We start from the raw sequence: 25,705 nt of genomic DNA, 5'->3' as shown, positions 1-25,705 counted from the left end.
GGGAACCACTTTACTTTGTGACATCATAGCGTCATCAGTGTGTTTGGTGCTAGATGTGTTGTGTCTGAACCGCACCGTGTGTCTCACAGGCCTCTGGGTGGAGGAGGTGGGTGGAGCAGAGGAGAGGAGGAGTCAGAGAGGAGCGGAGGCGGGCTCACGGTGCTACGGCTCACTGGGAAAGAAAGTGGAAAGTGAGAAAATACCTGAATGGACAATCTGGAATAAGTAAGTAGTATTTTTTTGTGTGGAAAATGTGTTGAAATGCTGCTGGTGCTGCTGGTGCTGCTGGTTTATCTGGGTACATGCTGAGCTGCTGTAGAGCAGACGGAGAGAGGAGGAGGACTCGGTGCACCGGAGGAGATCTCCGGTTTCTACAAACAATAGTCGACAGGACGCGATGGTCGCCTGTTTTTTTAAAACCGCAGGGAAGTTTCGGACCCTCATCGGCCCTATTGTTGTCCTCACCGAGGCCACGTAGCTCCGTGGAGCGGCTTTAAACGCGTTTATATATGTATGGAGGATAAAACACGTCCAGACTGAGATGCGCGTGGAGGGAATCATCGGGTTTGATTGTAGGCCGATGGTTTTGATGATTTCTCTCCGTGGTGAAGGACTGCTGGGAATTTGAGTGCGTCCATTCATTTACTGTGTTGGAAAAAGGAAAGGCGGAAGAAGGAAAAGGGACGAGCTCATTTGGATCATTTGGCATCAGGACTAGTCCAGACCAGTGTGGCCTGGGAGTCTCCCATTGTCCTCCAGACTACAACACACTCCTCTCTCAGTCTCTAGGTCGAACAACTCTTCATATATTCACACCCAAATGCTCCTCACAGTAAGTTCAGCCTCTCAGTAGCCTTTTGTGCATGTGGATTATTGTTGAATTATTGATGCAGCTTGACTCTTGATCCATGTTATCCACCAGTAGGGAAGCTCAAAGGTGTCCAAATAATGCCTTTTTTGTTGCGTTGTTCAAATGTTCAAAGTGAAACAGTGTAGTATTGTTAATGCAGTAGCAACAGGCCCTGCTTTATTTTAATAATCAATCAATTGTTATCAAGCAGAAATGGCAAATATCTGCTTTATTCCAGCTTCTTAAATGAGAGGATTCGATGGTTTTATTTGTTTTATATATATATATATATATATTTGAAAACTGAATATCTTTAGGTTGAAGACAAAACAAGCTATATGCAACAAGCCCTACTGTACTCAACATTCATAGTAATACTCCCAACTTACAGGCTGTTTCAATGCATGTGTGTCAACACTACCTCTATAGTGAACTACAGCTGTACTTAATGTACTGTGATTAATACTGTAAAATTACAGTTACAGTCAATTTACAGTGATACTTTATAAAATCAGCAGGTATATGAGGAAACCAGGGCCTGTTGTTGCTACTGCAGCAACATTACTACACTGTTTCACTTTGAACATTTGAACGGCGCAACACATACCTGCTGATTTTATAAAGTATCACTGTAAATTGACTGTAACTGTAATTTTACAGTATTAATCACAGTACATTAAGTTCAGCTATAGTTCACTATAAAGGTTTTGTTGACACACATGCATTGAAACAGTCTGTAAGTTAGAGGAGTATTACCATGAATGTTGAGTACAGTAGGGCTTGTTGCGTATAGCTTGTTTTGTCTTCAACCTAACCATATTCAATTTTCAAATATAAAAAAACAAACAATAAAAGCATCAAATCCTCACATTTAAGAAGCTGGAACCAGCAGATCTTTGCCATTTCTGCTTGATAACAATTGATTGATTATTCAAATGGTTGTCAATTAACTTTCTCATCCACAAATCAATTAATAGACTAATTGTTTCAGTGCTATTGTTCAGGAAGCCCGTCTGTCTTTAAGCTTAAACGGTCAGTTTCACCTCTTATACCCCCAGTGTGTCTGCTTTCGTTTATTGTCTAATAAAAGGAAGACAAAGTCCTGAACAACAAAACATTATTAAGATGAAAACAAACAGGTGTCTGACTTAAGAAGTAGTAGAAAATAAAAAGCTGAAAAATCATATTATAAGCAAATAATCATTACATTTTTTTTCAGGAAGCAGAGAAGGTAGAAGGTCTTTTATATGTCTGTTGTCATGTCTGTAATCACATAACATCGTTGAAGGTGCAAAATAGGTTTTGTCAGTTTACAATGATGTGACACAGAGAAAAGCAAATCATCACATTGGATAATCTAGAAACTAACAAATACAAAACAATTATTAATCAGTAAATTGTTGCCAGTTAAAGAGTAACTTTGGTATTTATCAACCTATTTTCCATGTTTCTGTGTCTAAGTGACTGATCATTGAGGGAGAACGCTGTAGATGGCAGCTGAGAAACGAGCTGTGTCAATGTAATGTTATGTTCACTAAAAGTGCTGGTTTTTGCCACTGACAGACTATTTTAAGTGTCTGACAACATTATGGAAAGGACCCTACGGAGAAATAACCTTTTTCTTACCTTTCGCTTGATCTGGTCTGTTTGTTATTGTCCTGCTCATGGAAAAGGTTTGTTGTGAAATCTGAATATCCTTATACTCAAATAAATACAGAGGGCCATCGAATTCAAAGACCTTGTCCACATTGTGGAAATCATCTAAATATTCAGCCATGACATTGCAAATCTTTTAGCTAACACTAAGCTTTCTGTTCTATAACACAATCAACTCTGCCCGGCTGGCTCTCGCGTTTCCACCATGAATGTATTCCACTATTCCACAGTCGTCTTCCGACAACATGTCACCTCACCAGATTTCACGAGACATCTTCTGGAGCGAGACTCTTTCACATAATGTTGTCAGACACTTATAATAACAATCAGAGCCTGTCATGACAAAAACAAGCACTTTTAAAGGACGTAAATGACGGTGCCAGCTTGCCCCAATAGCATCATACTGCAGCCTGTGAGCAGCTGCCGTCTACAGCGTTCTCCCTCAATACTGGACCAATTTCACAAATTGTTGTCGCTATTTGTCAGTTAAGGCCCTGACACACCAAGCCAACGGTCGGCCGTCAGACAGTTTGGGGCCGTCGATGAGCGTCTGTCGCCCTAGTTTTTGCGGGGTGTCGGAGCTCGACGTCGTTGAGAGAAATCACTCTGAATGGCTGTTCAGCTTAAACGAATGAGTGCTCGAGAAGAGAAACAGAAGTGAGGAAAGCAAGCCAAAGAGTAAAGTTAAGAGGAAAAACACAGAAGGCGCTTCTCATTTTCATCTTCATCTCATCTGATCATTTCAATACTATATTTACATTTTCACAACAACATGGCCATCTGGAATGAAGCTAAGTGGTGAGTGAGAGTGGTGTGAAAATGGTCGGCAAACGCTGCTTTGTTTCATGTACGTATCATAACAACGGCTTGTATAAGGCTTGTATATCCTTGCGGTTTCCCTTTTCGAATGAGCAATAAAGACTACTGCCGCCTGCTGGTGTGGAGAGTTGTTTCCTCTCACGCAGGCGCACAACGTACATGCTAACTGGCCGTCAGCTATAGTCTGCGCGTGTTCAAATGCAACTTGTCGGCCAAAACAAAGTCGACGTGAGGTGACGCCTTCATTGTCGCTAGTTCTTTGATATCAGTGTGGTGTGTCTGAGCCTTTAGACACAAGAACATGGGAAAATTGGGTCCAGGTTGAAAAATACCAAAAGTTCCCCTTTAAGTTTCTGTCATTTTACTAACCGAGTAAACCAAGTGAGTATTTCGGCTGCAGTGCAAACCTTGATGGATTAAAACTAAGATGTATCCGTTCTCTTTAGGAGAGCTGATGCCTGTGCTGACCGTGTGTGGACTTTCATTGGCTAGAAAATAGTTCCCAATGAAAACTGTTACATCTGTAGATCATCTAGTGTAAGTGGGTACGTTGTTCCTTGAAAGGAATGTTGTTGTTGAGTTTTATCAAATGTCATTTTTAAATGCTTCGCATTTAAAGCAGCCAGAATCTTAAAAGCTGAGGAGATACAAACTGAAACTAGACACAACTATCGGGGTAATAATGTTTATAGTTTGGATGAACAACTAACCATTAGAGACGTTTGTCTAACTGGGTTTATTATGAAATATATATACTGTATATATACACGCCCCATACTGTCTAATGGACCAGACTTGTGTATCTGGACCACATCAATCTCATTGAGCCACTTCCTGTCTCCTCAATACTTTGTTTGGATATGAAGACAGATTGTGTGCAGGGGGACTCTTTGAATCACAGCGCTGAGCAGAGGACAGGCCTGTTGATCCAACCATATCCTGTTAGATACACACACACACACACACACACACACACACACACACCTGCTCCGGTTTGCTGGCCATGTGTGCACGAAGGCTGACAGTAGCAGTTGTCTTGTTTTTCACTGGTTTTACTGATGTCGTCGCTGGCAGCAGTGGGTGGTGGTCAGCCCTGTGTGTGTGTGTGTGTGTGGCCCTGGTACAGTGACGAGCCTCTTCCCCTGCCGGTCCCTGGGTGTGTGCACGCTTATTTTCACAGTTGGCATATCAGGCCTCAAATGGCTGTTGAATGGAGCGGGTCATTTCAGAGATGGCCCAGATTGCTTCTCCACCCTGACAGCTGCCGTCTCAGTGCCAGCAGCTTGAAATGTTTGATGACAGCTTGATTTCTTTTTGCCTTTGGGAAAAATAGAGGCTGTTAAATCCTACATCTGCTTGTTTTAAACGTAATGTGACACAAGCTGCATGTTTACAGCAAAATTCCTGATTAATTTTTAGTTGTTTTTTGCGATTTATTGGGCAGCATGAACTTCCTGACCTTGATTTTTAACATCAACTTCTTCACTTTTACAAGGCGAGTTGAATTTATTTATATGGCACCCAAAAGCACTTCAGAGTGCTTAACATAGTGCATAGGATGCATTAGATTAAAAATACAGGCATTAAACACCAAATACAGGGAGAGAAGTCATTTTTAAAAGCAAAAAAAGAAGTGCATGTGAACAGTGGTGGGTGATTGTGAGTGCTGGAAAACAAACATCAACTACAACAGAACTCATTAAAGAAATTAGATATAGCTCTAATATTTGTGAATATTCATTTTAAAAGCCAAAATCATGATTAGGGCTGTATTTCGTTTGGAATATTTCAATACTGGTGCCAGTGCAATACGTTTTAATACAGATACCGAAGCAATACTTTTTTTCAATACCATACTTTTCTTTCTAGAAAGCCCCTTTTCATTTAAAAGAAGAAGCCAATTTTGTTTCTCAGATGCATCCATGTTTAAGTTTGTCTGGTTTAAAAGAAACCAAATAAGAACGTTACTTGAATAAAATAGACTCTAAAATGAGCACAATTTGCATTTAAATAAGGAAATATCTGATCAATTTGTGGGTAAACAAGATTAAGAAGCATCTAATGAGTTGTTGTTACTCTGTGCTAGAGACACATTTCGGTTGGTACCAAAAACGTACTTCAGTATTATAGCATGATGGTGTATAGGTGTACTCATGACTATAATTTGTACTTAGGGGTTGTTTTAAAGTAAAGCGTCTATAAGCAGGACTGTAGTTTACCATTGAGCGCACCAATGTCATGTCCTATAATTTACTTTAATTTAATGACTTGAGGAGAAGAAGGGATGCACCGATTGAAAAATTCTGGGCCGATACCGATGTTTAAAATAAAAATTTGGCCAATAGCCGATATTGATACAGATGTGCGGTTGTTTATTTCGTTGTTATTTATTCCCCCTTTGGTGCCAGGAAACAAAGTTATCTTCATTATAAAAAAAACTCTTAAAGTAATTCAACCCATCATTAATATCTTTCATGAGCACAAATTAAATCATACAATTTATGAAACAAGCTTTAAAATAACCTTCTTTCACATGAAAAATAACAAAGGATATTCAAATATTAATAATATAATAATATAATATTCAAAGGAATAAAAGGAATTTATTACCTAGCCCAACAACAACATTTTGTGAAACATAAATGAAAAGTAATAAAACACAACATTTAGCCGGCACAAAATGAATGCAACACAACAGATAAACATCGGCCACTGCTGTTGGGGAATATCATCTTATTTGCCGATAGGCCGATTGCAGTTAATGAGGCAAATATCAGCCGATACCGATGTTCGGCCGATAAATCGGTGCATTTTAGTTTACATTCTACATACGTTACATATGGTGAAAAAAAAGCTCAATAAATTGAACGAAAAGTAGCACCAGAATGACACCTGGCACCAGACCAGAGTGTATGTAGAGAGATAACATTTGCTGACGATATAATTCAAAGAGAAATACATTTTGAATTAGATTTATTTTTCTAGAATACTTTGGTTTGTTTTTTTGGAGTTTGGTAGGTGGCTTCTGTCAGAAAATGTCTGAGCCCATTACCACTCAGTATTTCTAAAATACTATACGGCCCTTTCTAGGAGAGATCCTATGTGCTTATAATAAAGTAGCAGAAGCTAAGCTTGTTCAGAAAATCTATCTAATACTATCTTTGCTATCAGTTAATGATAGCTATTAAATGGCTTTATACTCCCTTTGCCCAAGCCAAAAAAGCCGTCTACCCGTGGCACTAGTCGGCATGAAGCCCAACATCATTACTGTTTGATCTGAGACCACACACCTACACAGATTACTGAACCGGCCGACTGTTGGCAGCTCTGTTAAACGCAGCCCAGAGTGGAGTGAACAAAGGTCAGTTGCTTTTTTTTAGAAGTCAGACTTTGACTTTGAGGCAGCGTTGTGAGAAAAGAAAAGAAATAACCTGAAGAATCCCACCACTGTTTTAGTTAACAATGGCTGTCTGGGAACAGTAAAGAAATGAACCCGTGTGTTCAGAGAAGAAGCCGATCAAAAGCCATCAACAACGTCAGGTGATGTTTTTACAGAACAAGCTGTCACTTGTGTTCAGATGGCACCTTTTATACTGTGTTGCTTTAATTTAACTTTAATGCTGCTGTGCTGACTGAAGTGGGAGAGAAGAGTCCTGGTGAAGCTCATTAAGTAGGCCATAGGACACTGGGATGAATAGGAAACCTTACTCCATCTCAACACTGGACCACACCCCTGTAGATCAAGTGCTCCGTCATATTCTCGCTAACCGTCTGACGGAGAGGCCGGCAGGTCGGCAGACAACCTCGTCTCCAACTGCAGTTGTAGTTGTCGTATAGTAAATAAATGGTGTTTTAGCAAGTGCTGCTCAAGGACCAGGGTAAGGGATACACCTGAAGGTATATAATATAAGATACCATAATGTACAAGTGGTTATGTTTTATGACTTTTATCTTCTATAGCCTAATCACATGTTATTACAGGGAAATATGCTTATTTGCTTTCTTGCAGAGAGTTAGATGAGTAAATATGAAGCCAGCAGCCTGTTATCTTATCAAAACGAATGGAAATATGCTGGGAATAGGAGAAAAGGGCTAATCTGGCTCTGTCAGAAGGTAATAAAATCCCACTAGCAGCACCTCTAAATATAAAAGTATGTAAAGTATAAAAACAATTCACGTTTTATGGGGTTATGTGCTGGACTGTTTACTGGCTGGGCCTTCGCTGTTTCCCTGGGAACTGATCCCGGCCAAGTAATAGTCCGAAACATATGCACACTTAAAGGGGACATATCATGCTCATTTCCAGGTGCATACTTGTATTTTGGGTTTTCTACTAGAACATGTTTACATGCTTTAATGTAAAAAAAAAACATAATTTTTCTCATACTGTCTGTGTGAATATACCTGTATTCACCCTCTGTCTGAAATGCTCTGTTTTAGCGCCTGTCTCTTTAAGAAAAGCCCAGTCTGCTCTGATTGGCTTGTGAGAAAAATATGGTGCACCTTCGCAAAGGTAGTTCTCAAGCTGTGGGTGATATATTCTAGTGAGCCTGCATGTGACATAGGAAGGGGAGCCAGATTTGAATGGCTTGTTGAATCACATGTTTTCTGATCTAGACAGCCCACAAAAAACTGACTAGGTTGTCTTTACAGTTTGTGGGTTGGTAGGTACTCTAGATACCCAAATGTATACGCACAAGCACTGAAAATTTTTTTTTTTTATGACATGTCCCCTTTAAAGCGGTGAATTCACGTTTTTACACCAGTTTTTGTACAGACGAACTGTTTTAAACCAGAAGGCTAAAAGACTCAAATCTCTAAAAATGTGGGATCCTACATTTCCCATAATGCAACCGAATAGCATCTTTCATAAGAAACCTCCCTGCCTGGACAACACCCATCTTTCAAACTCCACGCCTCCAGTTTGTAACAAACTCTCTCTGTTAGAAATTTGTCTCCAAGTCAAAGTTGAGATTATCCTTATGACATCACTGTGAGATCATCAAGGTTATTTTCTCAGATAACTGTTTTCATAGGCTGAGTACTAACGATGATTAATAAACAGATCTTCTTGTTTCAAATTGGTGGAGAAAATAGTTTCAATTGTATAGAAATAAACTGAGAAGAGCTGCAATAACAACCAATGACATCCAGAATAACTGGTCATTGAGACTAGTTAAAACCAATCATAAGCAGGCCAAGAAAGGAAATATCATAAACTAATATACTAAAAAAGTAAATATGACTGTTTGTGATGTAGATTTGAGGTCATATCATCCTGCCCTGTTATTATGTGAGGCTAGAGTTACAAACCAGTTTCTTTGCTCAGTTCAAGCTTTTGTCTCTTTTCAAAGACGTGAGGTTTCATGTAGACTCTAACCACTTTTCATATGCTTTTCATACCATATGTTACTCATTATGTGGATAGCAGGTCAAGCGCACATGTAGTGACGTCATGTTGACATGATAGCTGAAAGGTCAGTGCTAGAAGTTGATGTCAGTCCTTCAGAATGAAAACAGGAGGAACTTCTTTGTGAAGCCTTTTTTTTTTTTTTACGCTGAATTTCAGCAGAGATTCAGATTTCTTCATCCACTGTAGCCTCAGAAGTCCAGAATGCAATGCAGACACAAAATAAGTTTGGTTGGACGAAACAATATTTCTATAATCAGCAGTCAACATGTCATACTATTCACAGCCAAGTCAGAAACTTGTATTTAATGTGTATGCAGAGCTGGGTTATAATCAGTGGGCAACTCCGGGTCTGAGAAGTGAAGCCAATGCTGAAGCGCCTTAAACTTGCAATCTTTCTAACAGCCAACAGGGGGCGACTCCTCTGGTTGCAAAAAGAAGTCTGATTGTATAGAAGTCTATGAGATTTGATTTGATTTGAGACTTGATTTATTACCTCAGTAAACATTGTAAACATGAGTTTATGGTCTCAATCGCTAGTTTCAAGTCTTCTTCAATACAGCATGATGTTTATTTAGTAAATGATGGTCCCATTTAGAGTCAGATAGACCATAAAGCAGGGGATGCTTTAGGGCGGGGCTACCTTGTGATTGACAGGTCGCTACCACAGTGTTGTCCGGTCTGGGAGTTGTCCGTGTTTTTGTCTTTAACCCTTTCAAAGTGTGTTTTCAGTTCATGAAAGTTAATTATAACCTTTTTGGTCGCCTAAAAATGTCTTATTCATCGTTTGGTTGTGCTTAGCTCCACCCTCTCGTGTCACTTGTGGTAACAAAAAGCCAACATGGTGACGCCCGAAATGCCGAATTCAAGGCTTCAACACGGCAGTCCACAAACCAACGGGTGACGTCACGGTGACTACGTCCACTTCTTATATACAGTCTATGGTTAGGATTCAATACTCACAACATAATCGTAATGTGACAAAATTCTCACAGCAAGATATCATGACTCCCAATTTTCCTCACAGCACGAGATATTAGATACTTGAGAATATACTTCTATGCAGCTTTGAAACTGTATTTACTAATGACAATATAATAATCTAATTCAGGGTGATGATCAGGGCTGCAACTAACAGTGGAAAAGGCCCATCACAATTTCTGAAAGCCAAAGGTGATGTCCAAATATGTATTGTTTTGTGCGACCAACAGTCCAAAACCCAAAGATAAAGTGGGATCCCTGAGGATAACTTTTCTGAGTAAAGCCTGAAGCACTTCTTTCAACATTACCCATCCCCAATCCTGCTTCATGAGACAGATTGCAGAGCAAGATATATTGACGAATACTTACTAAATACTTACTAAATATACTAAATTTGTTATTGTATGTATGTAGGTATTCATGGTCCTCAGAGGATTAATCTCTATTTTGTGTGGGTGACCCTTGACTTTTATCTAACGTCTCCATCAGGGCAAAAATCTTCTTTCACCTAAATTTCTATAATTTTTCTGTATCTCAAAAACCATTTGCAAGATGCGCTTCAAATTGACTGTATTCATGGTCACCACACCGACCTTACCTGTTGTATGACTGTTGGACTAAATTTTCCAGTCGTACACAGGAAATGTAATGAGCAGATTGCTCTAAAATTCACTGAGCACTTTCATGCTGTCTAGAGGATTATCTCCTTACATTTTTGACACTCTGACACCTCCACCCAACCCGGAGTAAAATGTTAACCTTACACGCAGCATACCTCACAGTATAAGTAGGACTGCTCCCTCTTAATCTGTTAGTCGACCAATCGGTCATTTTGGTCTTACTCGACTAAGATTTCTTTAGTTAATTAGTCGGTTTTTATGCTGAATTACTTATTTATAAGAAACTTCTGAGCACGTCTCTGGTAAAAATTTAAAGTGGTGCTTTTGTGTGATTCTTTGTGGAGAAAATCCGTTTTACAGATCTGACGGTTAAATCAACTAATCGATTAGTCGACAAAATCGTATGAGTGTTAGTCGACTAAGAGTTTCTTTGGTCGAGGACAGCCTTAAATATAAGGCGATGAAACCCTTTTGATTTGAATTACTTTTCCTTTTAGTGCCGTCCTCACAACAACCTTCAGTCATCACCACAATATTTGCTGTTCCCAACACGTTTGTGTTCCACCTTTAGCGGCCACTGGTGGGGGTTTAGATTTCTATTCATGGTCCTTTTAATTCCTCCCTTTTGGATACATATGGGACCTGTGTGGCTCTGGTTATTGTTGCTATACCTAATGAGATAGACATTTGACAGGTTTGCGTCTGTGAAACTCCTAAAAACATTTAGTGTCACGGATCATACTGTGACTCATAGTGACTCATCTTGCAGTGTACTTGCTTTGAAATATGGACTGTATTACTGTAACTGCTTAATTGTTATTTTTAGGAGGTGGCGAGTAAACATTATAAGGCCAAGTGATGGATTCAGATTGTTATTTTGGCCAACGTTTCTCCGTCTGGCAGGGCAAGTTCCAGCTAAACTTCCACAGCCATTAGATAAAAACACTGTTTAGATTTACTTTATTGCCGGTCTTAGAAATATGTGGTTTCTGTGGGAGTCTGCGAGTGCTCTCCCTCAGCACATTTCCTACTTTACTCCACTTAAATCTGCTCCTCCATGTGAATCCGCAGCGACTATCTGAAGGACCGATCTTGAGTCTTGCCGTTTCTTTTTCAGCGTAATGTCATGCAACTGCAATATCTAAAATAAGCGTTTGCTCGTGTGTTGCGTGACATTCGGAGGGCCGATTCCTCTCTGTAGCACAGAGATATCATGTGGTCAGCATGAAACAGTTTACTGCACTTTATATGGCATAAAAGCCCAGCACGACTGTGTACATAAGATGTTCATTCCTCTGCCATTACTAAAGATAAAAGCTTGTGATGACACACCAGGAAGAGGCTGTTACTCATTTGAGTTTTGTGGTTTGGAATAGGCATGTTGAGGTTTTGCACATGGCTGCAGGGATTCAAAATCTTCTAGTCTGGTAAGACTTAGTGGGTTTATTGGTACTGGATGAGGGGCGCTTCCTCTTAAGACAAAATATGACTGTAAAACAAAGGAGTGCACGAGGAATATGATGAGGACAAACTCACAGAAATCCCACAGACAGATTCGTCGTCGCACAGTATTTGGCTTGAAGGGAAGTGGGTTTTAAACACAATGGCGTTGATGGAGCAGAAAAGCCACATTAAGTTAAATCAGGACCCCGTATGACAGCGATGGCAGCCAACGTCCCTCTCCATTTCCCACAGAGGTCCAATCAAAGCCAGCGAGCGTCACCCGCCCTTTATCAATTAACCAGCGTATGACAGTCCAACATCCGTCATGCCAACACTTTTATTTTGGCGATTTCTCCCCAGCGTGGAGAACAGTGTGGCGGAGGGCGGCGTAAGGTCAGGTTTCCACGGCAACTGTCAACCTCCAATCCCCCTCCAGCTGAACACCCTCTTTCATCGCCATGGCAGCGGAGAGGCCCTGTTTCCCAGGGGACGAGGGGAGTGCGGGAGGGAATGTGAGACGGAGAGAGGGAGGGAGAGGGCAAACAAGTTTTGTGAAAACACAGTAATCCAATATGGCCGCCATTGTGTCCGAGCTAACGGCGGCTAAAGCTGGCTTCTTCGTTAGAGGAGATACAGTCGTGTGATGATTAACCTCGGACCGAGACCCGGAAGACGAAGTGATATACGAACACGGGGCAGAAAGTGAAGCCTCAGTCTAATGTGTGTTAGTGTCACTAGATCACAGTCCTCAGTGTGCCAGGGTGAGAGGTTTGATTCCCACGGGAGCCACCAACCACATAAATGGACTCTTGATTTAAAGGCTCATTTTACGTCATATTTCTACAATTAAACTGACTGATGTGCATGTTTGAATCCTTCCTGAAACCTGAGACTGATCCGGGTTATCTTTGAGCGACTGTTTCTTTGTGCCGATGTTTCTAAATTGGACACTTCATACCTGAATGTTCTCACTTTTGTAATGATTCCCTCACATTTTTATTCTTGACAGGTTGGAAACATTTAGAGCATCAAAACTTTACATTTAAACCAGAGCTGAAATAATTTGCTGATTCATTTTTAAAAGAACAATGCTAGACATTTGCTTGTTCCTGCTCCTCCAATGTGAGGATTTGCTGGTTGTCTATATTTTATATAATTGTAAATTGAATATGTGGGTTTTGGACTGATGATGATGATAGTACATCACGGCAGCTCCATTTGCAACATCAACAAATTCAAAAATTGCAAAAGGGTGCATACATTTAACATAAAATTACATTCACCGAACACAATATATTCAAGACCCTTCAATGTACATTTGATCTGGTCTTGAATGTACCAGATCATTTGATCTGGGATTGAGCTCCATATTTAATTTTTCAGAGTGACACAAAAGAGTGCTTCAGTCTAACCTTATTAGATCGTGGAACCCTGTATCTCTGATTAGATGGCAGTTATTAGCTGGACCAAAAAAAGCAATTTTAAGATATCACTTGACGTTGTGAGGGCATTTTTATTACTTTTAGGGCTGCAAGTAACGATTATTTTCATTATCGATTAATCTGTCGATTATTTTCTCGATTAATCGATTAGATGTTTGGTCTATAAAATGTCAGAAAATGGTGAAAAATGTCAATCAGTGTTTCCCAAAGCCCGACACGACGCCCTCAAATGTCTTGTTTTGTCCACAACTCAAAGATATATTCAGTTTACTGTCAAAGAGGAGTAAAGAAACCAGAAAATATTCACATTTAAGAAGCTGAAATCAGAGAATTTAGACTTTAAAAAAACAGACTTGAATCGATTAATCGATTATCAAAATAGTTAGCGATTAATTTAATAATTGACAACTAATCAATTAATCGGTGCAGCTCTAATTTTTATCTTTTACATTTTATGGACAAAAACTATCCATTGAATCAAAAGAAAAATAGACCAATCAATCAGTAAGGAAAGCAAACTTTAGTTTCAACCCAAATTTAAACCCAAACTAAAGACATTTAAGTTGTGTAAGGAAAACTGTCTCATACATTTAAGCTTAGAAATAAAAAAAAAAAACACCACTAAACATTAACAATCACATGACAAAATAAACTGAAAAATCTCCAACAGATGAAGAATGGATGACATGACATGACATGACAACATCTAGTAAGAGGCCGGCATCAGCCCGGTGTATTATTAACAAGCTAACGCCACTAATTTCTTTAACGCATTAACACAAACCATCTTTCAGAGGCTGTAGCAGGCTCAGGGAGGGCTAGAGTGAAGATCACTCTGATCTGACATCATATGAAACTAGAAAACCTAAGGAATCCATTGGTACCAACCATGTCATACTAGCTTGTGGCGAAGACACTGACACCCTGACAGCTGTTGTTGCCTGTTGGACTTGAGATGCCATGTTATGATTTGAGCATATTTTTTTATGCTGAATGTAGTACCTGTGAGGGTTTCTGGACAATATTTGTCATTGTTTTGTGTTGCGAATTGATTTCCAATAATAAATATATACATACATTTGCCTAAAGCAGCATATTTGTCTACTCCATGTTGATAAGAGTATTAAATACTTGACAAATCTCCCTTTAAGGTACATTTTGAACGGATAAAAAAATGTGTGATTCATTTTCGATTAATCGCGATTAACTATGGACAATCATGCGCTTAATCGCAATTAAGTATTTTAATCGATTGACAGCCCTAAAAAAAACACCAATAAACGATCAAATGAAGAAATAAACGGTGAAAAACGTCACCAAAAAATATTGGTTTGGCCCTAAAACTGTGTTTACAATTAGTGTTATTTGTCAGGTTTAGTTCTGAAATCATCAGAACATAAATCAGTCACTTAAAGGGGCCTTATGGAGTTTTATTATAAACAAATGAAATGTGTGTTTACATTCAGTTTTCCTCACTAAATGTTGAAAGCGTTTCCTTCCACATAAAACATTTGCAAAGTTTCTTTTTATAAGTATTTTAAATCCAGCGTTATTTACGAGCATACTTCTTCTTCTTCCCTACCTTTTACTGGCAGATCTTTAAAACCGTATTATAAAAGTTGTAGTCAAGTTTTAAACAGTTACATTACTTATTCAACGTGCTGTTTGAATGCCAGATATAAAGGCAGTGCTTCCAAATGATGTTTATCTAGTCGATTATAATGCATTATTTAAAAAGGAAGTACCGAATAGACCCTGAGGAGCTTTAAGTGTATCCGTCTAGATGGTCTGGTGTGATAACTGCTAGAAACACGAGGCAGGAAGCTCACCAAGAAGGGCTGAAAATAATAACCCTCCCCTGTATTTTGTGTGATGTCCCGTATAACGGATGATTGATGAGTGCTCAGGGTCAGTTTTCATACATCATAATCCAGAGCAGATAAAATGTGGACAGCTGTATGTGATCCTCAGCAGAAACTGAAGTTTTAACCCTCACTCTCTCTTTGCCCGTCTCTTTCAGATCGAAGCCGACTCATCTCTCCCCCGCGGCTTCTCTCCTACCCGCCGTCCTCTCCCACCCCTCTTCTCCTCCTCTCCCTTCTCCTGCTCCCTCCTTGTCGGCCTCCAAGATAGATTCCCTCAGGAGTAAGGTTGAACTGCTCAAGCTGCCCCTGGCTCTCACCACCAAGTCCATCTCCGAGCGCAAGAGCCAGCTTGGAGGAGTCGGCGAGCATCGCGGCACGGGGGGAGGAGGAGGAGGCGGGGCTCGTAAAGTCCGCTCACCGCCGACCCGAGAAATGGACAACGAGTCGCAGTACTCGGGCTACTCGTACAAATCCTCCCACTCCAGAAGTTCCCGCAAGCACAGGTGGGTGTAGCACAGGTCACACAGATGACATCATTTTATCATCCTCTTCCTCTCGCTGGCATTTTACCAACAACCACTGAACGTATTCAAGTTCTATGAGCACTTTTTATATGTTTGCTCCTGTTGGTGGAGACCGTTATGTGTACAATATGGAAGAGTTTCGATAATCATTCCCCTTTGTCTTGGCCGACAAGTTGCATTTGAACACACCGCAAAGACTACAGCCGACGGCCAGTCAGCACGTACGTTCTGCACCTTGCGTGAAATTCTCCACACCAGCAGGCGGCGGAAGTCTGTATTCGTCATTTAAAAGGGGAAACGGGAAGACCGAGGACGGCGGATATACTGTACAAGCAGTTGTTATGATATGTAAATGAAACAAAGCGGCGTTTGCTGACCATTTTCACAACACTCTCACTCACCACTTAGCTTCATTTCGGATGTTCATGTCGCTGTGAAAATATCCGTGTATTGGACTGATCAGATGAGATGAAGAAAAATTAGGACAGCCTTCTGGGTTTTTCCTCTTGAATTTACTCGTTGGCTTGCTTTCCTCACTTCCGTTTCTCTTCTCGTGCACTGATTTGTTAAGGCTGAACAGCCAATCAGAGTGATTTCTCTCACCGACGACGAGCTCCGCCGCCGATTCAACATGTTGAATCGACCGAAAAACCTTTGACACAGGCAGACTAGAGCGGGACACACCGCAGAAACTAGGACGACAGATATTCACCGACGGCGCCAAACTGTCCAGCAACCGACCCTTCGGCTTGGTGTGTCAGGGTCTTTAGGCTTCATTTAGGATAGAAGTCCACAATACATCACAAAATATACACTATGAAATATCTACATCCTCAACATAACTGGAGCCACAATGAGAATTCAACTTTTTGCAGCAGTTATTAAACTATTATCATATTCAACCCATTATTTTATTAAGGTGTTAAGGGTTGCTGTGCTTCAACGAATCCTGTATTTTCCCCCCAATTTTTCAAAAATAAATGCATAAATAAAACCCAGTCGCTTTCAAAGAAAACCATGTAACTCCAAGTTTGGTGATTTTAAATTTTTATGATAAATGGATAGTTTGAGGCAATTCTGCTACTTCAAATCTTGTAGAAAACTTTGTTTTTCTCTCATGCCTCCACGGTGAACGAAGAATAAGAAAACTGAAAAATGCATTGCCACAAAGCTGAAGCAAAGACTATATTTTTCAGCTCATGAGAAGTTGGCATTTTGGAGACGCATGACTTTCACAGGACAGCAACAAAATTTAGGCTAAAAGTGAAGGAGCAGCAACTCATGTTTGTTCTGTTGCTTTTGGGAATCCGAGTAAAAACGACTTCAAATCTTGTACTGTATGTCTGTCTGATTAATATACTAAAGCACGCCCTGAACATGTTCCATCCAAACATCTTTCACAAGGAGAGTAAAAGAAAGTAACTCATCCAGTAACCCTCCCTGACGTGTTTGTCTTCCAGGGACAGGAGGGATCGCCACCGCTCTAAGAGCCGAGACGGCAGCAGTCGGGCAGACAAATCGGTCACCATCCAGACTCCTGGAGAGCCGCTGCTGGATGCCGAGTCAACCCGCGGAGATGAAAGGGTCAGTCACCCTGCTTTCTACTCACGTTTGTCCATTTTAAAGCCAAACTTATTAATCTGCCACTTATTAATGACCTCTGGTATTTGTTTAAAACACAATGGTTGTTCCAAAGGTGTGTATTACTTTGTGAATGTTTTTTTTGGTAGTTTAGTTCCTTTAACAACTACAAACTATAATTTAATCCTATCAAACATTTAGTTCGATATGATCCCTTTAAAAAAGATTGTTCTTGTGTAGAAGTGTCTTTTTCTCCATTCCTCTGATGTGTAGGAGCTGCCATAAACTGTATATAAAGATGGTCGACATGACAGCTCCCCAGAAGTGAAGCCAAAACATCTGGGATATTTTAGCTTCACTTCTGTACAGTGGGAGGAAGTGGAGACGCGTCCTCCATCTTTAGATACAGTCCGTGGTCACTGCGTTTCAGTGCTTGTCAGTCAGTTATGGAAAGAGCAGGTGTTGTCTGGTGGTGTGAGTCTTAAAATACCAAAGACATATTATATTAAGTTTAAAAGGCATGTGTTCATTAAAGGGACTGAGGATGTTTGTTTGTTCCTATATGAAGTGAAGAGGCGTCTTTCTTTAAATAGTAAAGAGGCATTTGTATTAAAGCTTAACCAACCCGTCACCCTTTCTGGCTCGTCTGCTGGCCCACAAACGGATACATAGATACAGGTTGGGGTTGACAGGGGTTGATTTCTTATATAATTTCATAGAATATTTGATCTTTTCTGTAATCATGACAGAGTTTACGGACTTGTCTGATATTTTTTATGGTTTTCTTTTCAGAAATGGAGGATAAAAATATCTGAAATGATGCTTCTGTAGTTGCTTAGTCTCTCTTTACCTCCTGAACACACCTTTCATATTAATATCTTGGGTTTCTGCCTTGGTGCAGAATAGATTCTCACTTTTGTTAATTACTTAATTGTTACCCTATAAAAGCACTAGCCAGATCGGATTAATAATTTTATTCAGTTATCTAGTAAAAAGACCACCATATTTTGTTAAAACCTGCAGAAAAGCTCAGATAAGCTTGTAGTTCTTTTTCTTAATTTCTTACATGTTGAGTTCTTGTATTGACCATTTGTTGCTATTTTGTAGGTTTTATAGACGGTGGAAATTAACACTGAACACACATGAATTTTTTTTTATCTCTGACAGGATGATAACTGGGGCGAGACCACCACGGTGGTCACCGGCACCTCAGAACACAGCATCTCTAACGAGGACCTGACCCGCGTCACCAAAGATTTGGAGGAGTCGACTCCCCTGGAGTGCAAGCGCTTCGTTGGCCCGGCTCTGGGAGGCTGCCTGAGCTTCTTCGCCCTGGTCACACCTCTAGCCTTCCTCATCCTCCCGCAGGTCCTGTGGCGTGACGCCCTCAAGCCCTGCGGCACGCCCTGCGAAGGCCTCTACGTCTCCCTGGCCTTCAAGCTGCTGGTCCTGCTCATCTCGTCCTGGGCGCTGTTCCTCCGGCCGCCCCGCGCCACACTCCCGCGCTTCTTCGTCTTCCGCTGCCTGCTGATGGTGCTGGTGTTCCTGTTCGTAGCGTCCTACTGGTTGTTCTACGGCGTGCGGGTGCTGGAACCCCGGGAGGAGGACTACAGGGGGATCGTGGAGTACGCCGCCTCGCTGGTGGATGCCCTGCTGTTCATACAGTACCTGGCTCTGGTGCTGCTCGAGGTGCGACACCTGCAGCCGGCCTTTTGCCTCAAGGTGGTGCGGAGCACGGACGGAGCCAGCAAGTTCTACAACGTGGGCCACCTCAGGTTAGTGACACAATGGCAAACATGATGATAACATTTTCTACTGAGTTCTTGATACTTTTGTTACTGAACAAAGATGAAGAGAAGAACTTAATTTGAAAATATTTAATATCCATTTTTGACAAAATAAGATCAGGCTACACCAAAATATCAAAGTAGGCTATTGGTTAAAACCCATGTGTTGGACATTTTGAAGGTGCTAAATACAAGATTGGGAGCATTTCTATTGCTTCTCAACGGCTCTCAACAAAATATTCTGTGCTCTGAGGTCCACTTACTAACTTTTCTGAGCTTTTAACTACATCTTATGGTCTTCCTTAATTCATTCAGCTTCAATTAGCTGCTGTTGCCCCATTCACTCTCTGCTCCTCAGTGTAATTTAAATAGTTTTTCTATACCGTAATACACACTTGGCCCCAAATTTGCTGTCTGGCAATTTGAATGAACAAAGAAATATCGTTCTATCTCACCAAAATTTTGCGTATGTTTGGAGCGTTATTTGGCCTCCTTCTCGACAAGCTAGTATGACATGGTTGGTACCGATGGATTCTTATACCAGTATCTTCACTCTTCACTTCAATCTTTCAACATCTGAAAAGAATATATTTGAATTCACTCCCTGCGTAGAGATACAAGAATAATAACCTCATTTGGAAAGTGTCGTGCTGTTGACTTTTGTTGTCGTGTGTGTGTGTGTGTGTGTGTGTGTATAGTTTATATCCAGTCAGCAGCTGATGGTAGACCTGTACTTACTGAGGCACTGATGATTGACACGCTGTGTTTTAGTATCCAGCGGGCAGCTGTCTGGGTGTTGGACCGTTATTACAACGACTTCTCCGTCTACAACCCGGCGCTGCTCAACCTGCCCAAGTCCATCCTGTCCAAGAAGATGACCGGCTTCAAGGTTTACTCTCTGGACGGTAAATACAGCCTCGTCACAGCTCTGACGCCTGCTTTCTAATCCATAATCCATAGCTTTTGTCTCCCATTGTCATTTGTTGGTCAGGACCAGATGACACATTCAATGACATTATACTGAGGATGTTAAACCTTAAAGCGGCTGAAACTACTCTACCTGTGAATGTGAATGTTATTTCTCTCTGAATATGAGCATCACCTGAAATATAATCTTTTGCATGTGTTGTGTTGTAGAAAGCACCACCAATAACTCCACAGGCCAGTCCCGGGCCATGATAGCAGCTGCTGCCCGGAGGAGAGACAACTCCCACAACGAGTTCTACTACGAAGAGGCCGAGATGGACCGCAGGGTCCGAAAACGCAAGGCCAGGTCGGATAGATGTTCCTTAACTTACTAATACTTGGTGTGATCTGACAGCAGGGGATTCATTGTGTTGTGTGACTGGTTGGAGCAGCAAACAAAAGGCAGACAATGACGATGCACATAGAGACACTTCCATGCAGTATTTGTCTGTGTGTGGAGAGAGGGGAACCCTGGGACTAAAGTGGTCATTTTAGGCTGAACACTCATAATTTACAACTTCAGTTTTTGTTTTGGTTCAGGGGTGATCTTTTCTCTCTCAATTTCTCCTCTTGTTTTAAACATAAATTCAACTTCTGTCCCTTTGCTTCCCAGTGGAAACCAGGAATGGGTGGCAAACAAGAGACAGAGAGGGAACGAGAGAAAGTTAACGCTGCTCCCTCGTAGTCAATTAGTCGACTAATCGGTCGTTTTGGTCTTAGTCGACGAAGATTTCTTAAGTCTTTTAGTAATTTTTTATACTTTTTTCATGCTGAATGCCTTATTTCCAAGAAACTTCTGAGCACATCTCTGGTAAACACAAGTTTAAAGTGGTGCTTTTGTGTGATTCTTTGTGGAGAAACTCAGTTTCACAAATCAACTAATCAATTAGTCGACAAAATCGTATGAGTGTTAGTCGACTAAGAATTTCTTTGATCGAGGACAGCCCTAGTTTCCAAAATGAAATGGTGTGTTTCAAACACTGTGATAGGATAACCTGCTTGATTCGTCGAAATGTCAAGCAAAGTTTAATCAAATTATCTCAAATTGGCTTGAGATTTGTTATATTCAGTGGAAACTGTGAGTATATCCAGTATTTTCCCAAGTCCAAATCTTGTTTATTGATGCTCATGGGCAGCTTCAAACGCTTAAAACCACTTCATGATCTGGACTAATCACATGTAGTTTATAAGTAGTAGGTTTAGTCGATTAATCAATTAGCTGGAAAGACAGATATAACTGGTTGCTCTGTGTACTCAACCGTAAGGCAGAAAATGTATGTAAAAAGAAAAATCTGAAATACCAAATCCAGCTTCTTAGTTGTGAAAAATGGCTGACTTTCTGTTTTATATCAGAATCACATTGGCCAAGTATGTGTACACATAGAAGGAATTTGACTCCATATTCATATCATGTAAACTAAATATCTTTAGGCTTTGGACGGTTGGTCAGACAAAGAAAGACACTTGAAGACGTCACGTTGGGCTTTAGGAAATTCTGATAGTCATTTTTCATAATTTTCTGACATTTTATACACCAAAATATTAATCAAAAAATGTCTTAATAAATAATAAAAAATAATCATTAGTAGCAGTATTAGATTTATATATATATATATATATATATTACTGTTTCTAACTCTTGGTAGAGTCTCTGTGAAATATATCACAATTCTGTAAGTAAGTTAGTAGTAAAACTGACTGGTTTATGGAATAATTGATCCTTTATATATTTACTTATAATGTTCATCAGAGCACAGCCAACATATGCTTGCTCTTGTTTATCTGTATCGTAGTTAAACAAAGCATTTGACTGTCAAGATATTCAGATCGCACTGTTTAAGCAACGGATAGGATCTTCTATATCAATAGAGATTCTGCTGAGAGACAGCAACATATCTGACTATGTCTATAATGATGCCTTTTCTCAACCCTCCAGGTTGGTCGTGGCAGTGGAAGAGGCCTTCACGCACATCAAGCGTCTCCATGAAGACGAAGTCGCCTCGTCCCCGAAACACCCTCGGGAGGTGATGGACCCTCGGGAGGCGGCTCAAGCCATCTTCGCCCCGATGGCCCGAGCCATGCAGAAATACCTGAGGACCACCCGGCAGCAGGCCTTCCACAGCATGGAGAGCATCCTCACACACCTGCAGTTCTGCATCACACACAACATGACTCCCAAGGTAAAAGAAGTGATCACACAGCAACAAAAGTACTTTACTATTAACCCTCGACAGAACTGTTTTTGTCTTTTTAAGTGGGGTACAGGGGAACTTTAGGGGAAGATAGCAGGTCAACAGTAGATGTCACATAGAAGTTGTGTACATCATCTGAAAGCTGTGAACCTGAAGATTAATTTGAGATGCAGCTCAACACTGTGTGTCAAGTTGTTCTTGAAATAAACTTTAATTAATTAATTAATTAATTAATTAATTAATTAATTAAAATAAATTGTAAGTATATAAGGGCTTAGAACATTATGATGGAAGTATGTGATGGACATCCCCATGCTCTATTATGACACCAAGACCTTGAGGAACACCACAGAAAAAGCCATGCTGTGATTTGGTATCAAAACCTTTCAACATTTGGCGATTTCTGCAAAAATTGCATTTTTTGCCGATTGGATGGTGAGCACTTCTGTTGTGTAAACTGCTCAGAAACTCCCTTATTGTCAATCTAGCTAGGAAAGCCATCCATCCTCTGAATGCTCTAGGTCTCTAGTTTGTGGCTGTGAAGTTTCATGAGGCTGTGATTATCCTAGAGGTCACCACACGTCATTTTATACAGTGAGGTCAAGGTTCAAAAAATGGTCTCACTACAATGAAATAGCTCCTATGGGGACTAACATCATCACACATGAATACAATTGGGCTCATTGTATCCACAAAAGTCTAAGCTTTACAGTGATACCCAATTTATGTAATTCCAAGACTGTTTAGGGACCCCAGTATGCAGGAATATTAAAACACACCATTTTAGAATAGGAGAAAATAACACATTTGTACGACATTCAGAAAACTGCATGTGATTATCATAAAGTGGGCATGTCTGTAAATGGGAGACTCGTGGGTACCCATAGAACCCATTTTCATTCACATATCTTGAGGTCAGAGGTCAAGGGACTCCTTTGAAAATGGCCATGCCAGTTTTTCCTCGCCAAAATTTAGCCCAACTTAGGAGCGTTATTTAGCCTCCTTCACGACAAGCGAACATGACATGATTGGTACCAATGGATTCATTAGGTTTTTCTAGTTTCATGTGATATCTGTACCTTCTAAAACTGAACCTGCTACAGGGTCTCAGAGGGTTAAAACCACGATAACTGACTTTCTGCATCCTCCCTGTCAGGCTTTCCTGGAGCGTTACCTCTCCCCCGGCCCCACCATGCAGTACCAGCAGCAGAACGGCAGGGGGCGCCAGTGGACCTTAGTGAGCGAGGAGCCGGTGACCTCGGCCCTGCGTCAGGGTCTGGTCTTCTCCCTGCGCCGCCTGGACTTCTCCCTGGTGGTCACGGTGACGCCGCTCCCCTTCCTGCGGCTCGGGGAGGAGTTCATCGACCCAAAGAGCCACAAGTTCGTAATGAGGCTGCAGTCGGAGACCTCGGTGTGAAGGCGTCTCCTTCTCCCGCGCTGTCCTCTCTTACCGTGCTCGCTCCTTGCTGGATGTGGCGGGACATGTGGAGGCCACGTGGTCCACTCCCATATCCAATCATTTCCTGTCTGTGACATTCAAGGAGAGTCTGAATCCTCCTCCTCCTGTTTTTATGATCACCACAGACGCTCTGATATCAAACTGTGATCAGCTCAACGATTGTTCAAACCTGGAATCAAACAGATGCCTTGACTCTTTCTTTTCCTTTGTTGTAAAGTCTTTTACAACACGCTGTAAAAAAACAAAACCAACCTTTTCTCTAAAGGGGACTTTTTCTCTTTTTGCCTCCTCTGTTGCTGTAACCACTGGACTACTTCACTGCGCTGACTCAACACATGACCACCAGAGGAGGAGGATTACATCACAGTTGTCACTTCCTCTTTCTTGTGTCTTAAGAAACAGACTAACTGGAGCTCAGCTCTGACTGCGACGCTGGTGTACCACTGCCTTCTGGTTCCCTGTCAGTACATCGTTTTGTTTGAGATGACAAGGACTGTTTTTATATTAAAGGGTGTGACTTTTTTTTTTTTTTTTACTTACAGAATGTAGCATTATGTGCTTTGAATTAACAAGCGGCTTTTGGCCCAAAATGTCTTTTTATCTGACTGTAAAGAAACATGGAAGTACATTCCTGAGCTACTCCAGACTCTCTCTATTCATGATTGTCTAAATATGCAGGTTTTGTTTTATTCTACACTGGCATGTTTACTATTCATTTTACAGTTTTAGAAAGAAAACTAAACAAAGACCCCATGTGTGCCTGTTATTATCATGCAATCTGTATCTGCTTATCCTACCTGGATAAGGATGTCAAAGCATAGGCCTGGTGTTATTCTTTTTTATTCTTATTGTCAACAAATCCCATGAAAATACAGAAAATGACAAAAATGTGTTTCAATACTTTCTGACTTCCCTACTTCGTCTAGAACTCCATTCTTTAAAAAATATATACTTTAATTTAAGGAAAGGCTAAATAATTTCCTGAAACAGCTGGGCACAAACGCTACTAAAACAGGAGTAAATGAGACATTTATGGGCACTATTTTAAGCTGCTGAGTAATACGAGCTTGCGGGTATTTACGGCGCCAGGAAGTGTATGTGAGATTAGCTCTAAATTAACCACAGTGCCCATGTTCGTCATGTAATGAAGGAACATGTCACCCAGTGTGGCTCATGACTAGTTCTATATCAGGCACAGATGATACGTTTTTAGGAAGATCAATTCATTGTCTTTTCATGGGATTCATTGAGAATAAGGAAATTACAGATGATCTCCAGATTTATCTTTTAATGCAAAGGTGTAAATTCGTACAGAAATATCTACTACTGCATCAACTAGATCAGGTCTGGTCTGGATTGCATTGTGATTGGATGTCAGCCATGTGTGAATGCATTCTGGAAACCACATTTTAAGAGATACATTTAATATTAAAATGACCCATTAAGTTGAAAAGTCTCTTACACTAACACCATCACATCCTGCCATCTGAAGCTGCCCGGCAAAATGTGCAGGCAGTCCGTCCCTCTGCGGAGGGAAAAATAGAGCTTGAAACTAACTTAGTTAGTTCATTCCTCAGTGGATGGAGTTGCTCAGTTGTCATCGTGATGGTTGGAAGAGGATGAGCAGGTATATGCCCATACTTTAGTTCTCGTGATAACATTCATCTCCATGACACCTGAGCAACTCTGCTGAGAAATGTTTGGTTTATTGACAATATTCTAATTGATCACACGGCTTTGTTGAATAATCAATTCTGATTGGTCAATCACGGCGTTCTACGTTCTGTTATTTCTTTATAGCAGACCGTTGCTTTGTATAACAGACCGTTATGGGCGCAGTTCTGATTGTCGAACTTTGGCGGACCGTTTTTGTGACAAATTATTGATTACTTAAGTAAGTAGCCGTGTAATAAGCAAGATAATGTACAGATAGTGGGTCATTGTTGTGAAATAAACCCCTTTAGGGCGCTTTAGACCAGCTCGCTGTACATTATTCCTTACATTATGTATTTATTGTAGTACAACTATATCTGATTTGTCAAACGTAGAATAATTAAGTCGTGGAGCTTTTATCAGGACGGAGACGGGCCTTCAATGCCTGATATTAAGA

At 40.7% G+C, this 25,705-nt stretch overlaps 1 protein-coding gene across 2 annotated transcripts; it reads left to right on the top strand.

The window, feature by feature from the left end:
• Positions 1-48: 48 nt before the first annotated feature.
• Positions 49-24,483, top strand: LOC119498747 (vang-like protein 2). Of its 2 annotated transcripts, none has more exons than XM_037787796.1 (8): positions 49-225; positions 15,242-15,589; positions 17,071-17,194; positions 18,359-18,966; positions 19,750-19,883; positions 20,116-20,251; positions 21,881-22,124; positions 23,293-24,483. In XM_037787796.1, the coding sequence occupies exons 2-8, from the start codon at positions 15,519-15,521 to the stop codon at positions 23,551-23,553; spliced, it is 1,578 nt and encodes a 525-aa protein (XP_037643724.1). In that variant the 5' UTR covers positions 49-225; positions 15,242-15,518; the 3' UTR covers positions 23,554-24,483. The 2 variants fall into 2 exon arrangements, with proteins under 2 accessions (XP_037643724.1, XP_037643725.1); XM_037787797.1 differs by lacking the exon at positions 49-225 and adding an exon at positions 245-832.
• The last annotated feature ends 1,222 nt before the right edge of the window (positions 24,484-25,705 follow it).

The sequence above is a fragment of the Sebastes umbrosus genome, chromosome 12 (genome assembly GCF_015220745.1).
Source record: "Sebastes umbrosus isolate fSebUmb1 chromosome 12, fSebUmb1.pri, whole genome shotgun sequence".
NCBI classification, from domain to species: domain Eukaryota; kingdom Metazoa; phylum Chordata; class Actinopteri; order Perciformes; family Sebastidae; genus Sebastes; species Sebastes umbrosus.
The sequence above is the reverse complement of the archived record's forward strand: the minus strand, read 5'-3'. Positions and strand labels throughout refer to the sequence as shown.

Excerpts from the sequence above, each read along its gene's own strand:
- LOC119498747 (XM_037787796.1), top strand. The coding sequence starts at position 15,519 with ATGGACAACGAGTCGCAGTACTCGGGCTACTCGTACAAATCCTCCCAC. Across the intron at positions 17,195-18,358 it reads CAACCCGCGGAGATGAAAGG|GATGATAACTGGGGCGAGAC; the intron begins GTCAGTCACCCT and ends TATCTCTGACAG. Across the intron at positions 20,252-21,880 it reads GTCCGAAAACGCAAGGCCAG|GTTGGTCGTGGCAGTGGAAG; the intron begins GTCGGATAGATG and ends TCAACCCTCCAG.